Source organism: Camellia sinensis, chromosome 4, assembly GCF_055761805.1.
Source record: "Camellia sinensis isolate YWXY chromosome 4, ASM5576180v1, whole genome shotgun sequence".
In the NCBI taxonomy this organism is placed as follows: domain Eukaryota; kingdom Viridiplantae; phylum Streptophyta; class Magnoliopsida; order Ericales; family Theaceae; genus Camellia; species Camellia sinensis.
In genome coordinates, this window is record NC_138964.1 from 162,091,558 (window position 1) to 162,117,491 (window position 25,934).

The 25,934-nt window shown below is 36.6% G+C and overlaps 1 protein-coding gene across 2 annotated transcripts; it reads left to right on the forward strand.

Moving 5' to 3' along the window:
- The first annotated feature begins 191 nt into the window (after positions 1-191).
- LOC114286009 (glycosyltransferase BC10) lies at positions 192-24,221 on the forward strand. Of its 2 annotated transcripts, XM_082866746.1 has the most exons (3): positions 209-911; positions 3,701-4,000; positions 23,902-24,221. In XM_082866746.1, exons 1-3 carry the CDS (start codon positions 357-359, stop codon positions 24,082-24,084), a joined length of 1,038 nt encoding a protein of 345 aa, XP_082722872.1. In that variant the 5' UTR covers positions 209-356; the 3' UTR covers positions 24,085-24,221. The 2 variants fall into 2 exon arrangements, with proteins under 2 accessions (XP_028084894.2, XP_082722872.1); XM_028229093.2 differs by lacking the exon at positions 23,902-24,221 and having other exon boundaries at positions 192-911; positions 3,701-4,364.
- Positions 24,222-25,934: the final 1,713 nt, after the last annotated feature.

Consider the following 25,934-nt stretch of genomic DNA (forward strand, 5'->3'; position numbering starts at 1 on the left):
GAGTTGGATTATATTTTTTAGAACCGCCAGTCACATATTTAGTTAAGAATTTTGTACATAAATATGTAAGAAAATATTATTTTTGTGACATATCTCTGTCGTTATGTTCTTGTCACCTTTCCAAATTTTCGGATCCCATATCCAACCCAAACCACAAACCTGCCCAGTCCACCTTTTCCTGATTCCATTCTACTTAAAAGAATCTGTGAGTTGTTTCCAATTTGAATTTCTCTCTCTAGACAATCAATATCCTTCATCTCTCTCCCTCAAGCCCAACCATCACTTTGTTAATTCAAAAATAAAACAGGACAACAATCACTTTCTTCCAAGCCAACCTCTCTCTCTCTCTCTCAACAATGAAGAATGATCAGAAACAAAACCAAACAACTAATCTCTTCAGTTCCCCAATGCATTTTTACACCCTCTTCGCATATTTCCTTCTCTTCAGCTCTGGTTTAGTCATTGGAATCGCATTTAGTCCCTACCTCAAACCTCTCCCCTTCATTTCTAACCTCAATCAACTCTCAAATATCCCACCACCACCACCACCACCACCACCACCAAACACCACACCAACAATCTCAAACCAAACAAAAAGTTTCGAAAGAAACTTTTCGTTTGGCTCGAAAGAAAATTTGAAGCCACCTCCTAATGCTATGCACGACATGGAAGACAAAGAGTTGATGTGGAGAGCTTCAATGGTTCCTCAAATTCATCAATTTCCATTCAAGCGTGTCCCAAAGATTGCTTTCTTGTTTTTGGCAAGAGGAGATTTACCATTGGCCCCTCTTTGGGAGAAATTTTTTGAAGGGCATAAAGGGCTTTACTCAATTTATGTTCATTCCAATCCATCTTTCAATGGAACAGTGGCTAGAGATTCAGTGTTTTACGGGACAAGAGTTTTGAGCAAGGTGAGTTTGATTCATGTTTGTTTGTTGTTTGCTTTTGTTAACTTTGTGTGCACTTTGTTTAAAACAAATTTTCCTTCTAATCATTCAATTTCTATATCAAATCAAACTAAATCAATGTAAGTTTTGTCTTCAATCGAGTAGAATCGGCTGCATCAATTCTTTCATTATTCCTATATCCCATATCAGTTTATTAGGTTTTTTTTCTCCTCGTAATTATGCATAATGCTTAGGGTTTAATTTCTTTACACAACCAGTCCCAAAAAAAAAAAAAAAATCCATGATATTCAAGATGGATACATTTGGTCATCAGCTAATACCAACCAACTCAAAAAATAAAAATAAAAATAAAAAAACAGGTGGATACTATATAGTTGTGGCGGAGACACATTAGATGGAACCTCCCTTAGCAGTCCATAGTTGACCACATATTCTACAACTGAAATGTTATGTAAAAAAATAAATAAATAAATCAAACAAAGAGTATTTGGACTTGACAGTGCAAATTTACATTTTAATATAGTTTGGATTACATCTAGAATAAATTAGAACTATACATTTTAAATTTTAAACATATTTTTCATAGTATATAATATTGAGATACTACTATATGACATGACAATATCATGTTTCGTTGAGTATCAACATAAGATCCTTCCATTGGTGCAAAAAAAAAAAAAAAAAAAAGAAGAAAAGAAGAAGAAGATCCTTCTAGAGTACATACGTATATATGTACTCTCTTTGCACAATTTTAATTTATGACTAAAATGATTTTGGACATGACTAAATATCACTTTAAGACATAATTAATACCATTTAAAGAATAACCAAACTTCACTTTGGATCTTAACAGAGGTTAATTCCATTTTAATTTGACCATGCATATATTAACCCAAATACTTCACGACATAACCAATATCATTTTGTAGCATATATAACCAACATTAAATTAGTGTATGACTTTAATATGGACACATTTAATTTAATTTAATTTTTAATTGTTGTACAGAATTGGTGTCCTGCATATTTTATATTTATATATATATATATAATTAAACTTTGAATTCAAAAGATGAGAAGCTGCAATATGCAGATGTTATATGGTTTCATATTGTCACAATATAAAGCAATTTGTCCAATTTTGATACTCAGACCATGTTTTAACACTCGTCCCTTGAAAGTCTACACACTCAAATATTTATTTAAAAAAAATTTAATTGTTAATTTTTATTGTAATCTAAAAAAAAAAAAAAAGTTTTTTCAAGAGATCCACGCGTTTAATTTGTAACATATTATTTGAGCTAAGTTGATATACGTTCCCAAGTATTTTATTCATTTGTTTAATTACTAAAATAAATAAATAATTTATTTATTGAAACAAAAATTATAAACCTTAAAAAAGTAATAAAAAAAAAAAAAAAAAACCCCAATTGGTGTTTAGAAATCTCATCAGTTGATTGGTGCAAGTTTGTGAAGGTCAAGCGCTTTTTCAAGTTCAAAAATCTTGAAAGAAATATTTCTCGTTAGCTTCTTCTTTTTATTTATTTATTATTATTTTGGGTGGGTGAAAATTGTTCTTCTATTTAGTTTGTTTAGAATGAAATAGGTAGAAAGTTAAAGAAAGAAGGAAAAAAAAAAATTATGAGTTTGTTTAGTTTAAGAAAACTAATTTTCTTGTACAACTCATATTAGCATTGTAATTAATTTTTTTATTTCTTACAAAAAATACAAGAAAATATAAGAAAAATTGAATGTATGAGTTATCCATAACTAAAATTTTAAATTTTTCTATATTTTCTTACAAAATTTTCATCTTAATCAAATGGTTGAAAGAAAATATAATTTTTTTTGTATTCCTTTTTTCTCATTTCATTTTCTTTTACTTTCACTTTTACTAAATTTTCTTTCCAATCAAACGGACCGTTAATAAACCTCTATATATATTTATCCTAGAAATAATCATAGATATATCATTTTTGTCTTTTTTGCTGTCCACCTTTCATGGGTCAAGAAGTCACGAAGGTTGTTTAATTATTTGGGTCTTGTTATGGATTTAATCTTGTCAGTGTTCTAAAAAATCGAATTAATTAGGGTTGAATAGATAGATGTTAAATCAATTGAAATTTCATCATGTGAAGGAGAGTATCATAATACCATATGTATCATATCATAAAATACGTAAATTTATCACAAAATTTCATAACATATGAGTTAAATGAAGGCAACAACACATGTTTAAATAAAAATTTTACAAAAATAAAAGAAAATGCTAATGATCCGAAGGATGTCATTAGTCTCGATGAGTATATACAATGTGTATTGAAATTTGTAAAAATATATGAAAGTGTTTTAGAATATATAAAAGATATCTTCAGTTTCGAATTTATTATTATTTTTCATTTTCTCTTATTACTAATAATAATAGCTTACTGGACTGTTAGCGTAATCCAACCAGCAAAGACTCTATGGTGATGCACCTAATTAAGGGTTTAAGCCCAAACCCAGTCACACATAAGTCTAGCTGCCCTATGGGCCTTGTGCCCAATGGGCCGTGGCAGGCCCAACTTTACTCAATTCCCTTAATTGTTCATCTTTCGTTGGGCCTCAAGGACTTTCTTTTTCTTGGTTGTCGACTGGCCTCTTTTTTTCTTTTTTTTTTGAAACTATTTCTTTTTCAATTTGTAGGTTGGAATGAGACCTGGTTAGAATGATTTATGTTCAAATTCATAGTATGTGCACCTTTCTAGTAAAAAGAAAATCGATTTATTTTATTTTATTTTTGGATAATGCAGAAGGTAGAATGGGGAAAATTCAACATGGTTGAAGCAGAACGTCGCCTTTTGGCCAATGCATTACTTGACTTCTCAAACCAACGCTTTGTTCTCCTCTCTGAGTCTTGCATTCCCCTTTTCAATTTCTCTACCATCTACTCTTATCTCGTGGGCTCAATAAAAACCTTTGTGGAGGCCTATGACTTACCAGGCCCCACCGGTCGCGGTCGATATAAACATCGACTAAAGCCGCTAATCACGCGTGAGCAATGGCTTAAGGGATCCCAATGGTTTGAAATGGATCGTGATCTCGCCCTTGAGGTAATCTCCGACCAAAAATATTTTCTGGCATTTAAAAGAATGTGTAAATCCTACTCATGCTATGCGGACGAGCATTACTTGCCTACATTTGTGAGTATGAGGCTTGGGTGGAGGAATTCGAACAAAAGTTTGACTTGGGTTGATTGGTCAAGGGGTGGACACCATCCATTTCGGTTTAATAGACAACATGTGACCATTGAGTTGTTGAATAAGATGAGAAGTGGAAGTCATTGCGTGTACAATGGAGAGAGAAGCAATATATGTTTCTTGTTTGCAAGGAAGTTCTTGCCTAGCACTTTGGCTAGGTTATTACTATTTGCTCCAAAGGTCATGAAATTCAATTAATATATCACCCTTGAGATTATTGAAGGCACAGCAAAAAGCACACTGGATTAAAAATGAAAAAATCAAAATTTATTGAAATCAAAACCCCATTACAAGTTTATATATGGACAACAAATTTAGGTTTCCTAATTGCCAGCAACTCTGCACAATGTTATTATCATACTCATCATAAAGACTTTTCTTGAACAATTTAATAAACAAATAGAAGAACAATCATTGAAATATGAGGCCAAACAACAAAAATTTGTAGATTAAGACAAAATTGCAACATATCAAAATATGTGAATTTGCCAATAATATATATGTATATATATTAAAGAGGGTCAAACTAACTTGAGCAAGGCCTGGATTGGGCCAAGCTATTATATTGGGCCTAATCCTATGAACCACTCCAAAGTGGGTCGAACCAGGAATTAGACCAAATTCAACTGGCCACCCGAGTATACAGTTGGGCTAGATCCAATTGGCCACTCAAGGTAGGTCGAGCGTAATGAGTTGAGCCAAACAGGGTTGGTCACCTTGAGGTGGGCCGAGCAAGATCGACACACTACAAGTCCAAGGGATTGAATGACAAGCTTCCCTTTTAAGCCGAACAAAAGTCTTTTCTCTAGTTTCCTAACTTTAGTATCAGAGGGATTTTCCGACCAAACTCTAGTTAGGCAACCCTTACCATTTATTATCTGTGCATCCTTCTATTCCCGGATTAACCAGATCCGCCATAGAGCTGAATCTATTTTTATTATCGTTAGGGAAAGTCTGGGGGCCCAGAATTACCCACCCAAAATTTTCTGGATGGGTGATTGTGTAGTGAAAATTAATTAATTTATTTAGTGTGGGGTCTATGTAAGGTGTGGTGGAAATTAATTTTTGAATTGATAAAGGTGAGTTTATAGTGTTGGTATTTTTTCATAATAATACTAGAAAAATATATAAAATAAAATTAAATAGAAATGACAAAGAAAAATGCTTGAAACCCCCATTTTTTAGAGACCCTCACAACCCCCTTTGGATCTCCACCATTGATGTATGTGTGGGGTCTACACCATCAATAGTGGAGATCTAAAGGGGGTTGTGGGGGTCTCCAAAAAAAGGGGTCTCAATCATTGTTGAATGACGAAACAATTATTTTCTTTTATTAAAGAATAAAATATAGTATTGGGCCGAGCAAGATCGACACACTACAAGTCCAAGGGACTGAATGACAAGCTTCCCTTTTAAGCCGAACAAAGGTCTTTTCCTAGTTTCCTAACTTTAGTATCAGAGGGATTTTTCGACTAAACTCTGGTTAGGTAGCCCTTACTGTTTATTATCTTTGCATCCTTCTATTCCCGGATTAACCAGATCTGCCACAGAGCCGAATCTATTTCTATTATCATTAGGGAAAGACTGGGGACCGAGAATTATCCACCCATAATTTTTTGGATGGGTGATTTTGTGCAGTGAAAATTAATTAATTTATGTAGTGTGCGGTCTATGTAAGGTGTGGTGAAAATTAATTTTTGAATTAATAAAGGTGAGTTTATAGTGTTGGTATTTTTCCATAATAATACTAGAAAAATATATAAAAGAAAATTAAATAGAAATGACAAAACAATTATTTTCTTTTATTAAAGAATAAAATATAGAATAAACTACTAAACTAAAAAAAAAATACAGGAATGAACTAGATTACGTCATGGAACAAATTACAAGATGGATTCAAATGGACATATAAAATAATATATGAGAAATTATTTAAATTTAAAACTTTGAAGAACAAAAGATAAATGATGCAAACCGAAATCTATGTAATATCACAGTTTCTTTAAAACAGATTCATTGCCTCCTGATGGGTGCTGAAGGTACATCGGCGTCTGTCTCCCAAAATACGACGATCGAAACCAGCTCATGCAGAAGTACATTTTGAATAGTTTCGGCGAACTTGACAATGACAATACTCTCTTTTTAATAAGAACCAAAGAAGGAATTAACAAAAAGAAGATAGAAAAATTTTCTTTAGTATAAAATCATCTCCAACTTTATCTAAAGAAAAACATAAATTTTCCATCTCAAAATATTTCTAGATCATACATCTAAGTTGGAAGGGAAAGACCTTTTTTATACTTGTAGGGCCGGAGTCTTAGCCATGAAGGCTATTATAAAACTTAGCATAAATGGTCATCACCTCTAGTCATTAGGGTTAGAGTTACAAAGATGCAAAACTCCCATTTGCATAATATATATACTTAAATATGTATATAATGTTATTCAAACCCAATGGGTCGCAAAACGGATACGGGTGTTAGGTCACAACCCGATCCAAGCTCAATCTCAAACACATGCACAAGTTAAGCCCAACACAACACAACACAACTTAGCCCAAGCTCAAAACTAAATCCAAGTCCAAGACCAAACCCAAACCCAACACAAGCCTAGGCCCAGTCCAAACTAAGACTAACTTTTATTGATGCCCACTTTATGAGACAATTCTTATTCACAATTCAATGGTTTCGGCCTATCGTTTTTATATTATAATCTTTTCACTTAAAAGAATACAAAACACTCAGACCCACCTCAACTGGCAGTTGGGTCCCATTTTAATTTCGAATTAAAGTTGCTAAAAAATCATTATTTTCCAACAATCTCCCACATGAATAAAATTAGCCGAATAAAGAAAACAGACAACCCTTAACAACAAAGACTTAGAGAGAGAGCACACAGAATAATCCTGCATCAAAAAAGGTAGCTGTCGGCCTTGAACTTTTCGTAGTGAAAGCCTATCGGATTTACTGGCTAACTAGACAACGTGATGTCCTATTCTACCGTTTGCGTAAACCGAGACAGTAGACCTCACATAGGAGTTACTCCAACCATTGTTCTTATTCTCACTGTTGTGTCCAGTTTGGCCCTAGAACACTAGCCTAGTTTAGTGAATGTTTTTAAAGAATTCGACCTCGTTAATTCTTAAAGAAGAGACTCCACTTCGCACTCACATAGGTGACCTACATAAGGTATGTCGCTATACCACGGTTGACTATTCACCGTACTTAGGTTATTAAAAGCATCAGCTTAACCTTCCACCTACAAGTATCACTATATAAATGAATGGAGAGGAGGATTTACTTTCATAGTGACTCACCTGTTACACATAATCAGGTTATCCCTTTGAACCTAAATCTTGGAATCTCCAATCAATTAGTTTAGGCTTTCCGTTCCGATAACATTTGCTAAAGGCCTTAACCTCATTTCTCTTTATGACTTCTTACTAACTCTCGATTTCACCCTTAGATTAATGAATCCGTAATATTGTCCTTAGACTGTATATAGTCTATAGTGACAACACAAGAGAGTAATTGTCGTATGGAATTATGTCTTCAACGAAAATGTCTAGACCTTCCATTATATGTATTACTCTGTGTCATACCAATACTTGATTAGTTGTCTCAAAGTATACAAAATTGTTAGCACAAGTTTTGATCAACATGGACTATCCTCAACAAAATGGCAAAGCCATTCAACTACTTCAGTAGTTTTATCTAAATCACTGAATTTCGATTCCATCATTGATCTCATGACACACATCTGCTTGGAAGATTTCCAAGAGCTACACCTCTAATAATGAAAACAAATCTGCTAATGGATTTGTAGTCTTTATATCAGATATCCAGGTGACACCATTGTATCCTTCTAGTACAATTGGATATCTGGCGTAATACAACCCATAATCCCAGTTTCATCGTAAGTACCTTAGTATTTACATAAACGCCTTCTAAAGATAGACATTGGGATCACTCGTGTATTTACTTAGCGTGCTAACTGGGTAGGCTATACCTGGCCTTGTATGACTTATCAGATACTTTAAACTTCCAATGACCCGAGAATATTCTAGTTAAAATACACTCTTACCATTATTCTCGGCCAAATGTAGACTGAAGTCTACCGGTGTCTTCGACACACTTGTATCTGATTTACTAAATTTCTCAAGTATCTTATCAACATAATGAGACTAAGAAAACACAGTACCACCAGATGTTCTGGTAATCTTAATACCCATGTCAAATTTAGAGTTTAACAATTTCTTGGTAGTTCTGAACATCTTCTCATAATTACCAAATCTACAGACACAAATTGACATATCTATTTGTCAGTGTCTTTGACATTCATACAATTGTCAACACCTATTTATTTAAAACCCACTTGACAACATTGTGTTGTCAAATTTCACAGGTTTCAAATTCCAAGCTTACAGACTTTCCTATTCTTGGAATCGATGAACCCTTTTAATTGCTCCATAAAGATTTATTCAACTAAATCTTCATATAGGAAAGGTATCTGAACACCCATCTTGATGTATCTCTAGATTTCGAACAATTACGATCACACTCATCATAACTGGTGATCACGTATCAAAGTAATCCAGGCCTTCTCTTTGCTGGTATCCTTTGATAATAAGCCTATCTTATCGGCATTTATTCACTTGCATTCCAAGGCTGACTACCTATGCAAGATCAAGTTAAATTAATAACTTCTTTCCAAAGATATCACAATTTCAAAGAAGCTTTTAGCCTTACTAACCACCATATAGGTTTAAGAAGATTAGACAGAAGAATTTTAAAGTCCTAGCCTTTTAACATCTTCTAGGCTCATCTTTTTTTCCCATGAAAACTGCTTTCTCAAATCCATGATAGTATTCTTGTGTAAATATGAATATCATATTTGTCAACAAGAAAATTGATATCTATTACTATATTGTGCATAACTGTTGAACACAAAGTCAATAGATTTTTAGGCATATCCTACCCGCTTGGGTTAGGTATTGTCACCTTTTACATGACAACTCCACATTTGTAGAATTTATACAAAGGCTCTCGGTCTCTCCAAAAGTTCATTTAGCGTCTGTAAACAATTTTTTGTGTCATGATGACTATGAGACTCTCAAAATCATATCACAGAAAACACATTCTTAGACCGTCATCAATGGAATTAGGTCTTTTTCGAATTCAAGGTCCCAAAACATATTTGGTCCAACCTATCACTCTAAAGCCAATAGCCTTATTATTAGGAAACACATATCCAGTGTTCAATAGTCTACAATTTGAAACTTCATAACATGATTAGTAGTCTTATCACTAGGAATCACTAAAATTTCAGCATGTGGTTAGTAGACTTTTCACTACTAGGAATCACAATGTTTTGACTTGAGATCAATAGTCACTTCACTATTAGGAATCACAATATTTTGACTTGTGATTAGTAATCACTTCACTACTATGAATTACAATGTCTTGACATAGGATTAGTAGATTCTTTCATTGTTAGGAATTATCATGTTTTGACATATGATCAGTAGACTCTTTTACTACTAGGAACCACCATGTCTTAACATGTAATCAGTAATCTGTTTACTACTAGGAACCACAATCTTATAACTATATAGCTAGTGGTCTAACACCTCCTAGAAACTACCAGTTTTTTATCTCTATGATCAGTGATCTTGCACTCACTAGGAGCCACCAATTTAAGAATATATTTGAATTATAAAAATTCAAAAAATATAGTGACCTGCCTTAATGGGTTGTCTTATCTTGACTTTCAAGCAAAGTCACATAGAAATTACACGAGCTATAATTGACACAAGGATAATGTATTATTTGTCTCTGATTAATTCAGAGATATTATCATGCAATCTTATGATTTCCTTTAATCACACTTGATTTCTCTTGATCTTCATTTAAGAACATCACAAGACTTAAGATTGTCACGTGGAACAACATTTCCTATTGTTACCTTTGAAGCCATTTCTGAAAACTACAATTGAATTTCAACTATTTTGTTTCTCTAGAAACCAAATTAACACTAGGAAATTCCAAAAACTGAAATTTAATTCAAAGCTAATATCACCACTAACTTTAGAATCGAACAAGGTCAGGAAAGTTTCTAGAAAGATTGGAGGGATCACAACGGTCCCACTTAAAACCTAATTAACCTTAGGCAAAACTTTCAAGAGCTTGTTGACTCATTGTCAATGGGAAACAAATTCAAAGTTAAGTTTCAGGGGATAAACCAGGTTAGAAAACCAATTCCCAAGCAAATAAAAATTGCTACTAGAATTACACCACTCATAAAAGTTATTCGGTATTCCCGGAACTGAGCCCATTATTTTTTAATGTAAATCAGAAATAGTTTAGCTAATGCTAAATCTTGGTTTCTTTCCTCAAAACCAAAACACTTTGGAAATAATCAGATTATAACCAAAGACTTTTTCAAAACTTGGTTTTCTACCACTTTGGGAATAAATGTATTAAACCCAAAGACTTCTTCAAACCCCAAAGGTTTTAAACCAAGTCCGTTTCAGTTGCCATTTTTGAATATAAATAAGAAATACTCTTTAGCAGAGGCTAAACTTTGGTTTCTATTACAGAAAACTAAAAGATTTTGGAATAATAAAATTAGTCCCAAAGATTTTCTCTAAACCTAAAGGTTTACAAACTTCTTTTTCCCTTTCCCTATCACTAAGGTAAAAATATTGCAATCTAGAAATTAAAACCACTACAAATTGAATTGCAACTGTTACAATTATAAATTGTCCAAATATACAAGACTGAAGTTCACGGTTGTGTTCAGAATAGTTTGTTTATCTAAGAATATACTTCTCCACCTGTAATGCTTATGTTTGTATAAAACACATTACAAAACTCTATCCTCGTTGCTGCTAAATCTCCATACTCACTGTTTATATACATAATTAGAAACAAGATGAGTTAATGAACCAACAAAGTAAATATTACACAAGTAAATCCAGCTATAACTCGCAATGTGTAATTCAAACGACTATAGATACATTACGGTTACAAGAATGTCATGAGTTGCATGGTTATAAATCAATTATATATATATATATATATATTGTGGTCATAATGTTGGCATTCCAACCACGTAACTATGAGCAAATATATATAACAATAAAGTTAAACTTCCATTTATTATTCCATGAATACGAAAATATTTTATAGTAATTTCATTGATTACACATCAACACATAAAAGAACTTACTGTTGGATTGTGGGGAAGTGGTTTGGAAATACGCTTCCGGTCCTGGGGGACGCTTGTGATCCTCAGCTAGTCACCTGAAAAGAAATGAACACTCCGGTCGGGGGTGTCGGAATTAACACTCCGACGGATAAGTCAGTGTATACTCTGATACTCAGGAATCTTTGCATTACAAAACTGGAATGTGTACATGGTGAGCCATTCAAAACTAGTATCATTCTCCACAGGGTCGAGTTTAATGATAGAATTTACGGAAGTACGTTGAATTCCAAGGCCGTGGCAGACTCCTTCTAGACATGTCTTTGAGCCGATATTCCCCTACTCCCGCGATCGAATCGACCTGATAGGCGTCATCCCAGTTAGGACCCAATTTTCCATCAGCCAGTTTCCTGGCAGCTGGGAGTACTTTCTTCAGAACCAACTCTCCTGGTATGTAGCGCCGCAGCTGGACATGTTGATTATACGACTTAGCAAGCTGCTGCTGATACCGCGCCATGGATGCAAGGGCACGATCTCTTCGTTTTTCAATCAGAATCAAATCCAAGGCCAGCATCATGTCATTTTGGTCCATATCAAAGACTTTCGATTTCAAGGTTGGAAGGCCGATCTCCAAGGGTATGATTGCCTGGGTTCCAAAGCATAGAGCAAACAGCGTTTTCCCAGTAGATCGCCTCGGTGTAGTTCGATGAGCCCACAACACACTTGGTAATTCCTCGACCCATTTTCCTTTAGCTTTCTCTAGCTTTTTATTGATGCCGTCTAAGATGGATTTGTTAGAGGCATCAGCTTGGCCATTGCTTTGTGGATAAGCTGGCGTGGAAAAGTAAGGCCGGATACCATACTTGCTGCATAACTCTCGGTAGACGCCACAATCAAATTAGGTGCCGTTGTCTGAAATGAGTGCTCTTGGAATGCCGAATCGTGTTATGATATTTCTCCAAATGAAACGCTTCACGTCGGTATCTCGGATGTGCGTTAGTGCCTCCGCTTCTACCCATTTTGTAAAATAATCTGTCGTGACAATCAAAAATCGCTTGTTACCCAAGGCACAAGGCAGTGGTTCGACGATGTCAAGTCCCTATTGGGCGAACGACCAAGGACTGGTTATGGAACTTAACTCTTAGCAGGCAGGTGGGTCAAATGAGAGAACTTCTGGCACTGTTCACACTTTTTCATGTAACATTCGGCATCGGCTCTCATTGTCGGCCAGTAATACCCCTGTGTCACGGCTTGATGAGCCAAAGAGCGCCCGCCAGAATGGGCGCCACAACTGCCTTCATGTATTTCAGTCAGAAGCTCTTCGACTTTGTCCAGATGCACCCATTCCAAGTATGGACCAGAAAGGGATTTTTTGTAAAGCTTTCCTTGCGGATCCAAGTAGTATCGCAGGGCTTTGTTTTGTAGCTTGTGCGCTTCTTTCTTGTCCTCTGGGAGCTGTTTGGAATATAGGAATGTAGCAATGGGATCCATCCAACTCGGTCCAAATTCTATAACATTGACCTGGACTTCCCCCGAAGGGCCAATGCTCGGCTCCGGGATGAAACCTACTTCGATGATCCGTTTAATTTCTAAGTTAATGGCGGAGGCTAGGCAAGCTAAGGCATCTGAATGTGTGTTCTGATCACGTGTTATCTGATTCAGTTCATGATTGTCAAATTTTGCCAGCAAGGAGTTAGTCGTTTTCATGTAAGCCGCCATATGGCCATTTCTTGCCGCGTACTCCCCCTTTAGCAGATTGATCACCAGTTTTGAATCACAAAATACAAGCAAATGCCGAGCACCCAGAAGATGTGCATTACGCAAACCGGTTAGAAGGGCTTCGTATTTGGCTGTGAATTCGGCAACAAAGTCGGCAAGCACCTGTCCCTTGATTGAGGTTCTAGGTAGAAACTGAATATCGTACTGGCCGAGTTCAAGAGCCCATTTCGAAACGCGTCCTGATGCTTCTGCACTTCGTAGTACTGATCGAAGGAGGTAATCTGTTAGCACCCCGATGCTATGCCCCTGGAAGTAATGCATCAGTTTTCTTGCTGTCATGACAAGGGCCAGAATAAGTTTTTTCAATGGAAGGTAGCGTGTTTCGGCGTCAACCATTGCCTTGTTCACATAATACACTGGGCACTGCTCCCCCAGTTCTTTCTTTATCAGTACGGCACTGACGGCCCGGTCGGAAACTGCCAGATAAAAAATGAGCGGGTCGCTTGCCGAAGGTGTTGTCAGGAGTGGAACTGATCAGAGGTAGGTTTTGAGACCGTTGAACGCGGCTTCGCACTCGGCTTACCATTCAAAAGCCTTGCCTTGCCGTAGTGTATGGAAGAATTGTCGACAGCGATCTGTAGATCGACTGATGAACCTGTTGAGTGTCGCGGCCATCCTCATCAAACTTTGAACCTCTTTTACTGAACGAGGGGAGTCGAGTTCCAAGATTGCTGTGATTTGTCTCAGGTTGGCTTCGATTCATCGGTGGTTGACAATGCAACCCAAGAACTTGCCAGAGCCGATCCCAAATGCACATTTGGAAGCATTCAGTTTCATTTTGTATTTGCGTAAGATGCCGAATGTCTCTTCCAGGTCGGCTAGATGGGTCTGTTTTTCTTTGGACATGACCACCATGTCATCAATGTACACTTCCATAGTGTGGCCGAGTTGCTCCTTGAACATGGCAGTGACCAGTCTTTGGTAAGCTGCCCCTGCATTCTTCAGCCCAAAAGGCATAACCTTATAGTAGTAGGTTTCTCTCGGGATGAGGAATGCAGTTTTGTCTTGGTCCTCCGGATGCATGGTGATTTGATGGTAGCCTCTGTAAGCATCAAGGAAGTGCATACGCTGATGGTGTGCCGTCGCATCTACAAGTTGGTCAATTCTGGGTAGGGGAAAACAATCCCTGGGCAGGCTTTGTTTAGGTCCGTGAAATCAACACACACTCACCAAGTCCCATTTTTCTTCTTCACAACCACAATATTAGAGAGCCACGTAGGGTAGGTCACTTCCTTGATTGCCCCGGCGTCAAGCAACCTGTCAACCTCTTCAACAACGGCGGCAGTGTGCTCTGCGGCTGACCGCCAACTTTTCTAAATTATCGGCTTACATTTAGGGTCAACATTCAGACGGTGCTGCGAAACAGACGGATCTATACCCGGCATCTCATATAGAGTCCATGTAAAGACATCAAGGTTGCTGAGTAGGAAGGAAATTAGCTGCTGTCTGTCGGCTTGATTCAGGAAGGCGCCGACCATGAAAAACCTGTCTGGGTTTCTGTCGATTTCAACTCAATCTAGGGTTTCCGTGGCCTTTTCACTCGGGAGCCGCCCAACATCATCGAGGCTCTCCCGATCCGGTACCTCAATGGAATTCACTTGCAACTCTTTTGCCGTCTTCCCAACAAGGAGATAGCATACTTGTGCCGACTTCTGTGAACCACGGATTTGCTCAATGTCGCGCTCTGTCAGGAAGCGAAGCAGCTGATGATAGGTGCTTGGCACAGCCTACATAGTATGCAACCAAGTTCGCCCCATGATGAGATTATACAGCGATGGTAGCTTGACAACCAAGAATTCCACATCCACTGTTCGGGAGCCCACTCGAATGGGTAATGTGATTTTCTCCAACTAGTATTCTGGATTGGTGTTGAAGTTGAATAGTGGATAAGGAGCCAGACAGAGATCTGATTTGTAGAAGCCAAGTTTGATGAATGTCTTGTAGTACATAACTTCTGATGTGCTCTCCGGATCAATGAGTACGCGCTCAACGGTGAATCGGTTTACGCGTAACTTGATTACCAAGGGATCTATGTAAGGGAGTGTCACTCCGGCCAAATCTGAATCATCAAAAGCAATGCACGTAGCTTCATAGGGCCGTTTAGCTGAAGTGAGTTGATTTTGAGGGTCGGGATTCGACTGAATCATGTGTACCGCAGATGACATTGGCAGACTGTATATCATGTGAATCACGCCAAGCGGAGGAGAGTCCTGTCTTAAGGTTATTGCTTTGGTTGAGCTACATTTTCGGATGAACTGTTGTAGCCGACCATCTTGTACCAATTCCTCCAAGTGATCCTTCAATGTGTAATAACTCTCAGTATCATGGCCGTGATTTTTGTGATACTCGCATTGCCTATCCCGTCGTCTAGTTTCGGGAGGTCCCACCATTTTGGATGGCCATTTGAAGAACGGAAGGTGTTGGATTTTGGACATAACCGCGCTGATCAGCTCTGACAACTCTGTATTTCTTGTCAGCGTACCTAGTGCGTCTGCCATCAACTTGCAGTTGTTCATTTGCTCGGTGGGGGGATTGGTCATTCGATCGGCGAGAATCCCGTCTTTTGTCTCGTTTAGCCCGATGTTGCGGTTTAGGGCTCTGAGGTGGTAGGGAGTTTAACGGCTGAGCAATTGCAGAAGGAGCCGTCTTGTTGGTCACCTTCCTGGCTTTAACCTGCAGGGCGTCATCTTCTACTTTACAGTATTCCTTAACTTTCTTCATCAACGACCAGACTGTTTTGGGGGGCCGTCAGGTCAAAGAGCTGCGGAGGGCACTGTCGGGATGCAATCCCATCTTGAAGGCGGTAATGGCCATGGAGTCATCGCAAGCATCATCTACTAGATTAAAACACTCCCAATCCCGTACTGAATACACATGAAGGGTTTCTCCCGGTTGAATCTGCATTGCCCAAAGGGAGTCGGCTTGCTTTGGCTGGACTTCGTTAGTGATAAACCTTGCCCTGAAGGATTTTTGGAGCTGGTGGAAGCTCTTGATCGAAGCCGGCTGCAATTTATAATACCACCTGACAGCTAGTGGTCCCAAACTACTCGAAAATATTATGTACATGAGAGCCTCGTTGTCTACATGCAGCGTTATGGCCTGCTTGTAATGGCGGATGTGATCGGTGGGGTCTGATTTACCGTCGTACAAGGTGAATGATGATGCTTTGAATTTCTTGGGTAGCACTGCCCTTGCAATCCGTTGTACAAAGGGATCGTGCTGGTCTTCGTCTGAACTATTTTTTCTTTGCTTATGCCTTATACGTGGACTTTCTTCAGAGGAACTGGTAGTTTCGGGTCGTCTTTTCTTCTTGGGCTCTGGGGATAATGAGTTGGAGTCACTATCAAGGTCTTCTTGTCGGGTTTGAGGCTGTCGACCACCTGCCCTCAGAGGTCGTTCCGGCTCTGGGTGGACAGCTTGTTTGAACTTCGCCACTTCCAAGGCCAAATCTTGACGGAGATGTTCGTTCTTAGCGATCATGTTCTCCAACCTCTATTCGTTTTGCTTTGCTTGTTCCATGATCGCTTGCATTGTCTCATGCTCTGAAGTTAAGGGTGAGGCAAAGTTCAGGGTGCGTCTGGCGGCGATAGTCTCCGGTCCAAGCATGTTTGTTGGAGTGAGGTCGTCTCTCTGTGTGGTTTCATCAGTGCTATCGGAGGGTCTTCTGTTACGCCCGCCATGGATGTATTTGAGTATTCCCACAGACGGCGTCAATTATGGGGAAGTGGTTTGGAAATACTCTTCCAGTCCTGGAGGACGCTTGTGATCCTCAGCTAGTCACCTGAAAATGAATGAACACTCCGGTCGGGGTGCCGGAATTAGCACTCCGACGGATAAGTCAGTGTATACTCTCTTGATTATTTGTATCTTAAGTTAAGTTTACTAGTTCTCACATACCTTTCTCTGACTGATGATCCCGTATTTATAGTGTTCTCTTTGGGCTTTAGGGCCAGGCCCATCCTTGATCCTTTACATGTACTTCTACTCGGCCTTTGTTCTACTGGCTGGAGTGCCGGTTATTTTATTCGGCCCTTCGATTGACTAAGATCAATGTCGAATAGAGGTTACGTTCCAGACCGGACGGGTCCATTCGTTCCTATTGATCCAATAAAATTCGGCTCCTACATGGACAATCTTCACTGTATTCGAAGAATTAAGGAAATGAGAGAAATTGTTTGATTAGAAAAATCAAACCAGTATATAAAATAAAATAAGACAACAGATTCTTATTTTGTTACAAAAACAAAATTAGAATCTGATAAAATAAATAAATAAAACAGAAAGTAAAATAATTACTAACCTTATTAATTAGTCGAATAAAATATGATCAAGTCCAATGTTTAACACTGTGTCCTTAAGACAGATTCATCCTCTTCACGGTACTTTCAGATTGTGGACATCTATCTCCTACGATAAAATGATCAACAGTGAATAGTAGCAGCACAACAAACTATTCACACAGTGAACACACTTTGTGTTTACATTCTTTCTCACAAGAAAAATTAATGCAGTAAAATATGGAGAGCAATAGTAGATTTTAGGACGAAAATTTCAAGTGAAAGACCAAATGAGAGACCTTTCTATTTATAGGTGCAATGATGGCTTTTAGATTTGAATTCAATAGGTACAGTACCTATTCGGTTTGAATTAAATAGATACAAATCTGTTTGAATTTAAATTAAATAGGTAAGGGTTTTGAATTGAATCTGTTTGGACAGATATGAAATCTGTACAGAAATTGGCAAATTTTCCAACCGAAATTTGAATTTAAATGGTCAGAATTTATTTTCCAAAAATTAAAAAATAAATTCAAATGTTATTGGCCCAAAAAGAATTAGTATTGGGCTGGACAAGCCCAACCCAACCTCACACCACGCACCCACGCCCAAGCCCAGCCCAGCCCGCCTAACTGACAGGACGGACGTCGGCGGTGGCGTGCGCGTGTGTTTATTTTGGGTCCAATGGGTCTAGCCCACTTTGCTCATAACCTCACCCTTCAACAAAACTTGGGTACCCCTTAGGGCCCTCTCTAAGTTGCAAACCCACAAAAGTTGTCCTCTAAACCAATGTGGGACAAACCTTTAATTCAAACCTTTAAGGAAATTTCGCCAATGTACCATTTCCATGGAGCTCACTTTGACTTCAATTTCCCATTCACCCGATAATGGTTATACTACGTGAATCACAACGCGACATAGAACGCGTTACCATTTAGACCCGCTAACTTTGGCGCATGGATTCCACCCAAGTTAAGGAAAAATCTGTTTTTCCAAAACCATTTCTTACAATCCCTCACATGAATGGAATTTAATGACAACGGAAATGCAACAATATGCAAAATTTGTCGAAAGAGTATAAATTGAAAATATATTGCATCAAGATAGGTAACTTTCGACCTTGAACCTTCCCTAGTAATAATTTATTGGACTTACTAGCTAACCATTGGACGTGATGCCTTGAATTGTTCAGCCGTTTGTGTAAGCCAAGACAATAGATTTCACACAAAATATTTTCTGACACATCATGGTTCTCACGGTTGTGTTCATTTTGGCCTTGAATACTCCTGGTTATTCATAAGTGCTTCTAGAGAATTCAGCCTCTTCATTCTTATAGAGCCGGCCGTAGTTCAACACTTATACAGGTGATTCTTATTGTGAGTATCGCTTATACTCGTCTTGACTTTTATGCCTAAGTCAAGATATAAGTAATCATTAGAAGCAAAGATTATCCTTAAACCCTTGCATATAACACATGTTGCAGATATCACTCTCACCATAGGAATGGGTAGGGAATTTTAATCCCTTGGTGATTTCTGGCGAGCCACACATAACTTAGTTCTCCATTTGAACTTAGTTCTTGGGATCTCCAGTCATTTAAGTAGGGTTACTATTATGATGACTCTTATGTAATAGGCTTTAATTTTATCCCTTTCGATGAATTATACACTTGTTCTTTTGTCAAACATTTTGTTAACGGATCCATAATATTTTCTTTAGATTTTATATAATCTATTGAGATTATTTCATTTGAGAGCAATTGCCTTACGGTATTATGTCAATGACGAATGTGTCGTGACTTACCATTATACATATGACTCTGTGCCCTGCCTATTGCAGATTGACTATCACAATGAATGCAAATAGCTGGCACAGGTTTTGGCCACATTGGAATGTCTTCTAAGAAGTGGCGAAGCCATTCTACTTCTTCTTCTACTTTGTCAAAAATAATAAATTCAGATTCCATTGTGGATCGTGCGATGCATGTTTGTTTCATAGATTTCCAAGACACAGCAGCGTTACCTAGAGTAAAGACATATCCACTTATGGATTGTGAATTTTTAGTATCCGATATCCAATTTGCATCACAATAACCTTCGAGTAATACTAGATATTGCATAAAGTTCAAACCATGATCACGGGTAAATCTTAGATATCTAAGAACCCGAATGATCGCTTTCTAATGGTCTTCTCCGGGGTTACTAGTGTACCTACTCAAATTACTGACAACATAAGCTATATCAGGACGAGTGCAATTCATTAGGTACATTAGGCTTCCAATGATTTGAGAGTATTTTAGCTGAGACACCGCATCACTTTTATTTTTTGACAAATAAAGACTAATGTCTGTAGGTATTCTTGCTACATTCATATCATCCTTGATATATTTACCAAGAATTTTCTCAATATAATGAGATTGAGATAATGCATATCCATCAGATGTTTTAGTAATTTTCATTCCTAATATTACATCTGCGACTCCCATATCTTTCATATCAAATCTTTTGTTCAGCATTTTCTTAGTTGATTTGATCATGTTTTGACTGCTTCCAATGATAAGCATGTCATCCACATAATGACAAACGATGACATAATTTTTGTCAGTGTTTTTAACATAGACGCACTTGTTATATTCGTTTATCTTAAATCCATTAGTAAGCATAGCATGATTAAATTTTTCATGCCATTGCTTAGATGCTTGTTTTAATCCATAAACAGATTTTACAAGTCGACAAACTTTCTTTTCTTGCCCTGGCACTACAACCCCTTCAGGTTGCTCCATATAGATCTCTTCATTTAGATCACTGTTTAAAAAAGTTGTCTTGACATCCATTTGATATATCTCTAGATTATACAACGCTGTTATAGCAATAAGCATGCGGATGGATGTTATTCTGGTCATAGGAGAATATGTGTCAAAATAGTCCAGACCTTCTTTTTGTCTGTAACTTTTTACCACAAGTTTTGTTTTGTACTTGTCTATTGAACCATCTACTTTTATTTTTCTATTGAATATCCATTTATATCCAAGAGGTTTAGAACCAGGTGGAAGATCCACAAATTCCCAAGTATGATTTTGCATAATTGATTCAATTTCATTATTAACAACCTTTTTCCACAAAGGTGCTTCAAGACCTGTCATTGCTTCCTTAAAGCTTTGAGATTCATTTTCTAATTTCTAAAAAGTATGTCAGAAAATCTGAACCAAAGGATTTTGATGTTCTTGCTCTCTTACTTCGTCTTGGTTCATTATTAGTTAAATCCTGTTGGTCGAGACCATTACTAGTTTTTTGTGTTTGATTGTCATTAGTCTCTTGACTTTGTGTACAATCATAAGTTCTTTTATGTGAACTTAATTCCTGTCTTTTCTTGTAAAGAAAAACATGTTCAAAAAACACAGCATTCCTTGACTCTATAATAGTGTTCACATTTATATCAGGTATTTCTGATTTATACGTCAAAAACCGATATGCACTACTATTCTGAGGATAACCAATAAACACACATTCTACTATTTTTTTTTGTCTTATCTTAGTCTTTTTCGGAACAGAAACTTTTACTTTTGCCAAACACTTCCAAACTTTTAAGTATTTGTAAGAAGGTGGTTGACCTTTCCACAGGAGTGCTGTTAGTTTTCTTATGGGGTATTCTGTTAAGAATATAATTAGCAAACAAAATTGCTTTTCCCTACAAGTTTTGCGGTAAGCCTGAACTTAATAACATGGCATTCAACATTTCTTTAAGGATTTCATTCTTTCTTTCAACAATTCCATTTTCCAGTGGAGAATAAGGTGTTGTAGTTTGGTGAATAATGCCATGTTGTACACAAAATTCATTTAAAGGTGTATCATATTCACTGCCCCTATCACTGTTGGAACAATCTTCTGTGTAAAATAAATAACTTGAAGCTATATCAAACAAATAAAATAAATTACTTACATAATTTATTTACCGAACCGAATAAATATTTAAAAGATCATGTTGAGTGTGTGACACTCTGTCTTTAAGACAGATTTGCCCCGCTACGGTGTTTACGAAAAAATGGCATCTATCTCCCAGGATACAATGATCTTCACAAATTATAGTAGCACTCTAAACAATTTGTACAGTGAACAAAACCTGTGTTCTATACTTTCAAAGTAATCCCCAAAAATTAATATGAAGAATTATGCAAAGAAAGAGCAAAATGGGAAGTGAATAGATTTTTTTTGGATGTTTTCAAGATGCAACAAATTACTGGAATGTGCTGGAATATATAGGGCCGAATAAGTGTGATTTCAAACTGGAACAGATATGAATTCAAACAGAACAGGTGCAACACTATTTCAAACAGATAACTGCTGGGTAATTTTAATCTGTTAGAAACTGCAGCAGTTTTAAACTTGTCTGGGAAGAATTGAATCTGTCCGAAACTTCTAGGCAATTTCGAGTAATTGAAAAATGGATCGGTGGAGGCTTGTTTGGACAGAAAAATTTGGCACAAAAATTAAATTAATTTCGTTTTGAAATTCAAATAATTTTTCCCACAAGAATTTGAAAAAATTCAAATAAATTTTGTCTAAAAAAAATTAATGTTAGAACCGACCCGACCTACAACCCACACCCGCGCATGGCATGGCTCGGCTCAGTTGGCCAGTCGAATAGACTGCGGCGGCGGTGCGCGCGCACGTGTGTGGTGGTTTGAGCCAAGGTTCACTTTGTCCATAACTCATCCATTTTACAAACTTGGGGTGCCCCTTAGGGCCCAACCCAAGCGTTGCCACCTAAAACTTATATACACACATAAGTTTTCTTAAGTTTTCATTATGGGACAACCCATTTCAAGAAATCCACATTTACTTCTTTAATTGTCCATTCTACAAACACGAAAACGACATCAATTTCCCATTCACTCATGAATGGTTTTGGCGAACTGTCTTCACCGTGTGACTTGCCATGCGATAAGGAACACGTCACCCCTTTGGACCCACTCCAAAAGACGTGTGAGCCCTATCCAAATTCAGGCTCAAAGTTAGCCCAAAATAAGCCTATTAAACAATTATTTCCAACAATCACTTCTAACCATTTTAATGATTTTACCAAGTTGATTTTCAACTTTTAGTTTTATAGAGTTTAAACATTTCTAAGGATTCATTTTTACTTCTAAGTAAGTATATATAACAATATCTTGTGCAATCATCGATAAATGTTATGAAATACTTTTTGCCTCCTTTAGTTTGAACAAATTTAAGATCACATACATCAATATGAATTAATTCTACTCAACCGATTTAAATGGAGCCTTTGTTAGTTTCACTTGTACACAAATCTCACATTTGTGATTAGGATCAATTTCAAACTTTGGTATATAATCCAAACCAATTAGTCTATGCAAAGCATCAAAATTTCCATGTCCTAATCTACTATGCCATAAATTTGACTCAAGAATATAAGCAAAAATGTGTTATTCTTATTAATAGAAAGTTTTTGTACAACAATCATTACATTTAACTTGAAGAGACCATCACTCATGTATCCTTTACCAACATACATACCACTCTTTGTTAATACAAATTTATCAGACTCAAATACAAGCTTAAAACTATTTTTACTTAACAAAGAACCAGAAACTAAATTCTTCCAGATGTCTGGTACATGCGGTACGTTATTGAGGGTCAGTTCCTTTCCCGATGTCATCTTCAAGATTATTTTCCCTTGTCCAACCACAACAGAAGTAGATGAATTTTTCATGAATAGATGTTTACCATTTGCAGCCTCATTATATGTTGTGAACATCTTCTTGTCCGCGCAAATATGACGAGTTGCTCCTGTGTCAACTCACCATTCCTTGGGATTTCCAACCAAATTAGCCTCAGAGATCACAACAGAGAGATTGATGTCATTTACCCCGTCAAAGATGTATTCAACTTCTGTCACATTGGCTTGATTGGTGGTTTTCTTACTTGTACTTCCGTGATCCTTTTTAGGGCGTCGGCAATCAGAGGCTCGATGTCTAGTCTTGCCACAGTTATAGCATTTTCCTTTGAACTTCTTATTGCCATTGTTGTCGCTTTGTTTAGGACCATCTCCAGCAAACTTCCTCTTTTTGTTATGTGGTTTGGGCACATGTTCAACCACATTAGCCTTGGACTCAATGGGATTTTTATCATTTTTTTTTCCAGCCTTATGGTTATATTTCTCAATTCTTAGTCTTACAATAAGTTCATTCATGGTTATCTCTTTGCGTTTATATTTTAAATAATTTTTGAAATCTTTCCAAACCAGTGGTAATTTTTTTACTAATATAGTGACTTGGAAAGACTCGCTCAGAGACATACCTTCAGCATGAATATCACGCAAAATTAATTGAGAACTTTGAACTTGAAAAATTACCGTTTAGGAGTCTACCATAACAAAGTCCAGAAATTTACTGACAATAAATTTCTTTGTGCCAGCATCCTCTGTCTTGTATTTTTTCTCCAAAGAATCCAACAATTCTTTTGTTATTTTCAGAGGACTATAAACATTATAGAGCATGTTGTCAAGACCATTGACGATGTAGTTTCTGCACAGAAAATCAGAATGTTTCCAAGTGTCTACAGCGGCAATAACTTGCTGATCACTTTCATCCTCTCTAAGTACTGGAGCCTCTTCACGGAGAAACCGGGCAAGATTCAAAGTTGTAAGATAAAATAGTATTTTCTGTTGCCATCTCTTAACCTCGGTGCCATTAATTTTTTTTCTGTTTTTCTCCATAATTTATTGGAATTTGAACATGGTTCTGGATAGGGATCAGAGTTGTTATAACAATTGGAGTACCACTTTCAGTAGCAGTAGCCATAATATCTGATTACAAAAATCAAAAAAATCAAAACACAAATTAATTTTCTAATTACTCAAACCAGAAAATAAATTATAAGACAAAATAATTTTACTTTTCTAGTTACTAAAACCAGAAAAATAAAATATCATACAATTATTTTCTGTAACACTACTACACAAAATAATATTATGAAATTGTTAATGACAACAATATATTTCTACTATTTATCAAAGAAAATAATAGTATATTACTACTGTTTATCAAATAGTATATGACTACTATTTGTATTTTCCAACCATAATATTATTTTGCAAAAGCACAGAAAATAAATACAATGAAGACACCAAAAAATAATCTGTCTTAAGATTGTTGGACAATCTTCACTGTATTCGAAGAATTAAAGAAATGAGAGAAACTGTTTGATTACAAAAATTAAGACAGTATATAAAATAAAATAAAATAAAAGATTCTTATTTTGTTATAAAAACAAAATCAGAATCTGATAAAATAAATAAATAAAACAGAAAGTAAAATAATTACTAACCTTATTAATTAGTCGAACAAAATATGATCAAGTCTAGTGTTTAACACTGTGTTCTTAAGACAAATTCGTCCTCTCAACGGTACTTTCAGATTGTGGACATCTATCTCCTAGGATAAAATGATCAACATTGAATAGTAGCAACACTACAAACTATTCACACAGCAAACACACTTTGTGTTTGCACTCTTTCTCACAAGAAAAATTAATGCAGCAAAATGTAGAGAACAATAGCAGATTTTAGGAAGAAAATTTCAAGTGAAAGACCAAATGAAAGACCTGTCTATTTATAGGTACAATGGTGACTTTTAGATTTGAATTCAACAGGTATAGTACTTATTTGGTTTGAATTAAACAGATACAAATTTGTTTGAATTTAAATTAAACAGGTAAGGGTTTTGAACTGAATTTGTTCGAATAGATATGAAATCTGTATAGAAAGGTGCAAATTTTCCAATCGAAATTTGAATTTAAACGGTCAAATTTATTTTCTAAAAATTAAAAAATAAATTCAAATGTATTTGGCCCAAAAAGAATTAGTATTGGGCTAGACAAGCTTAACCCAACCTCACACAACGCAGTAGCGCCCAAGCCTAGCCGGATGGGCCGCGGCGGTAGCCACGCTCGTGTGTTTATTTTGGATCCAATGGGTCTAGCCCACTTTGCCTATAACCTCACGCTTCCACAAAACTTGGATACCCCTTGGGGCCCTCCCCAAGTTGCAAACCCATGTCTTATAAACCCACAAAAGCTTGCCCATCAAACCAATGTGGGACAAACCTTTAATTCAAACCTTTAAGGAAATTGCACCAATGTACCATTTCCATGGAGCTCACTTTGGCTTCAATTTCCTATTCACTCAATAATGGTTTTGAGCAAAACCAAATATACTACGTGAATCACAATGCAGCATAAAACGCATCACCACTTAGACTCACCAACTTTGGCGTATGGGTCCCACCTAAAAAATAGACTAAAGTTAAGGAAAAATCTGTTTTTCCAAAACCATTTCTTACACTCACAATTGATACAACCAAAAATAAATAGAATGAATAAGAGTTAATATCATTACAATGCCAAGCTATACCACCATGCGATAATGAAACATAATCATAAGCACGAGCAAAAATAAGATCATTATATAGAAAAATTGAAATTATTTTACTAAATTTTCTCACAAAC

What these genes read in the sequence shown, in the direction of transcription:
- LOC114286009 (XM_028229093.2), top strand. Translation starts at nt 357, where the DNA reads ATGAAGAATGATCAGAAACAAAACCAAACAACTAATCTCTTCAGTTCC. An exon ending in GGACAAGAGTTTTGAGCAAG is followed by an intron (nt 912 to 3,700) that starts GTGAGTTTGATT and finishes TGGATAATGCAG; the next exon opens with AAGGTAGAATGGGGAAAATT.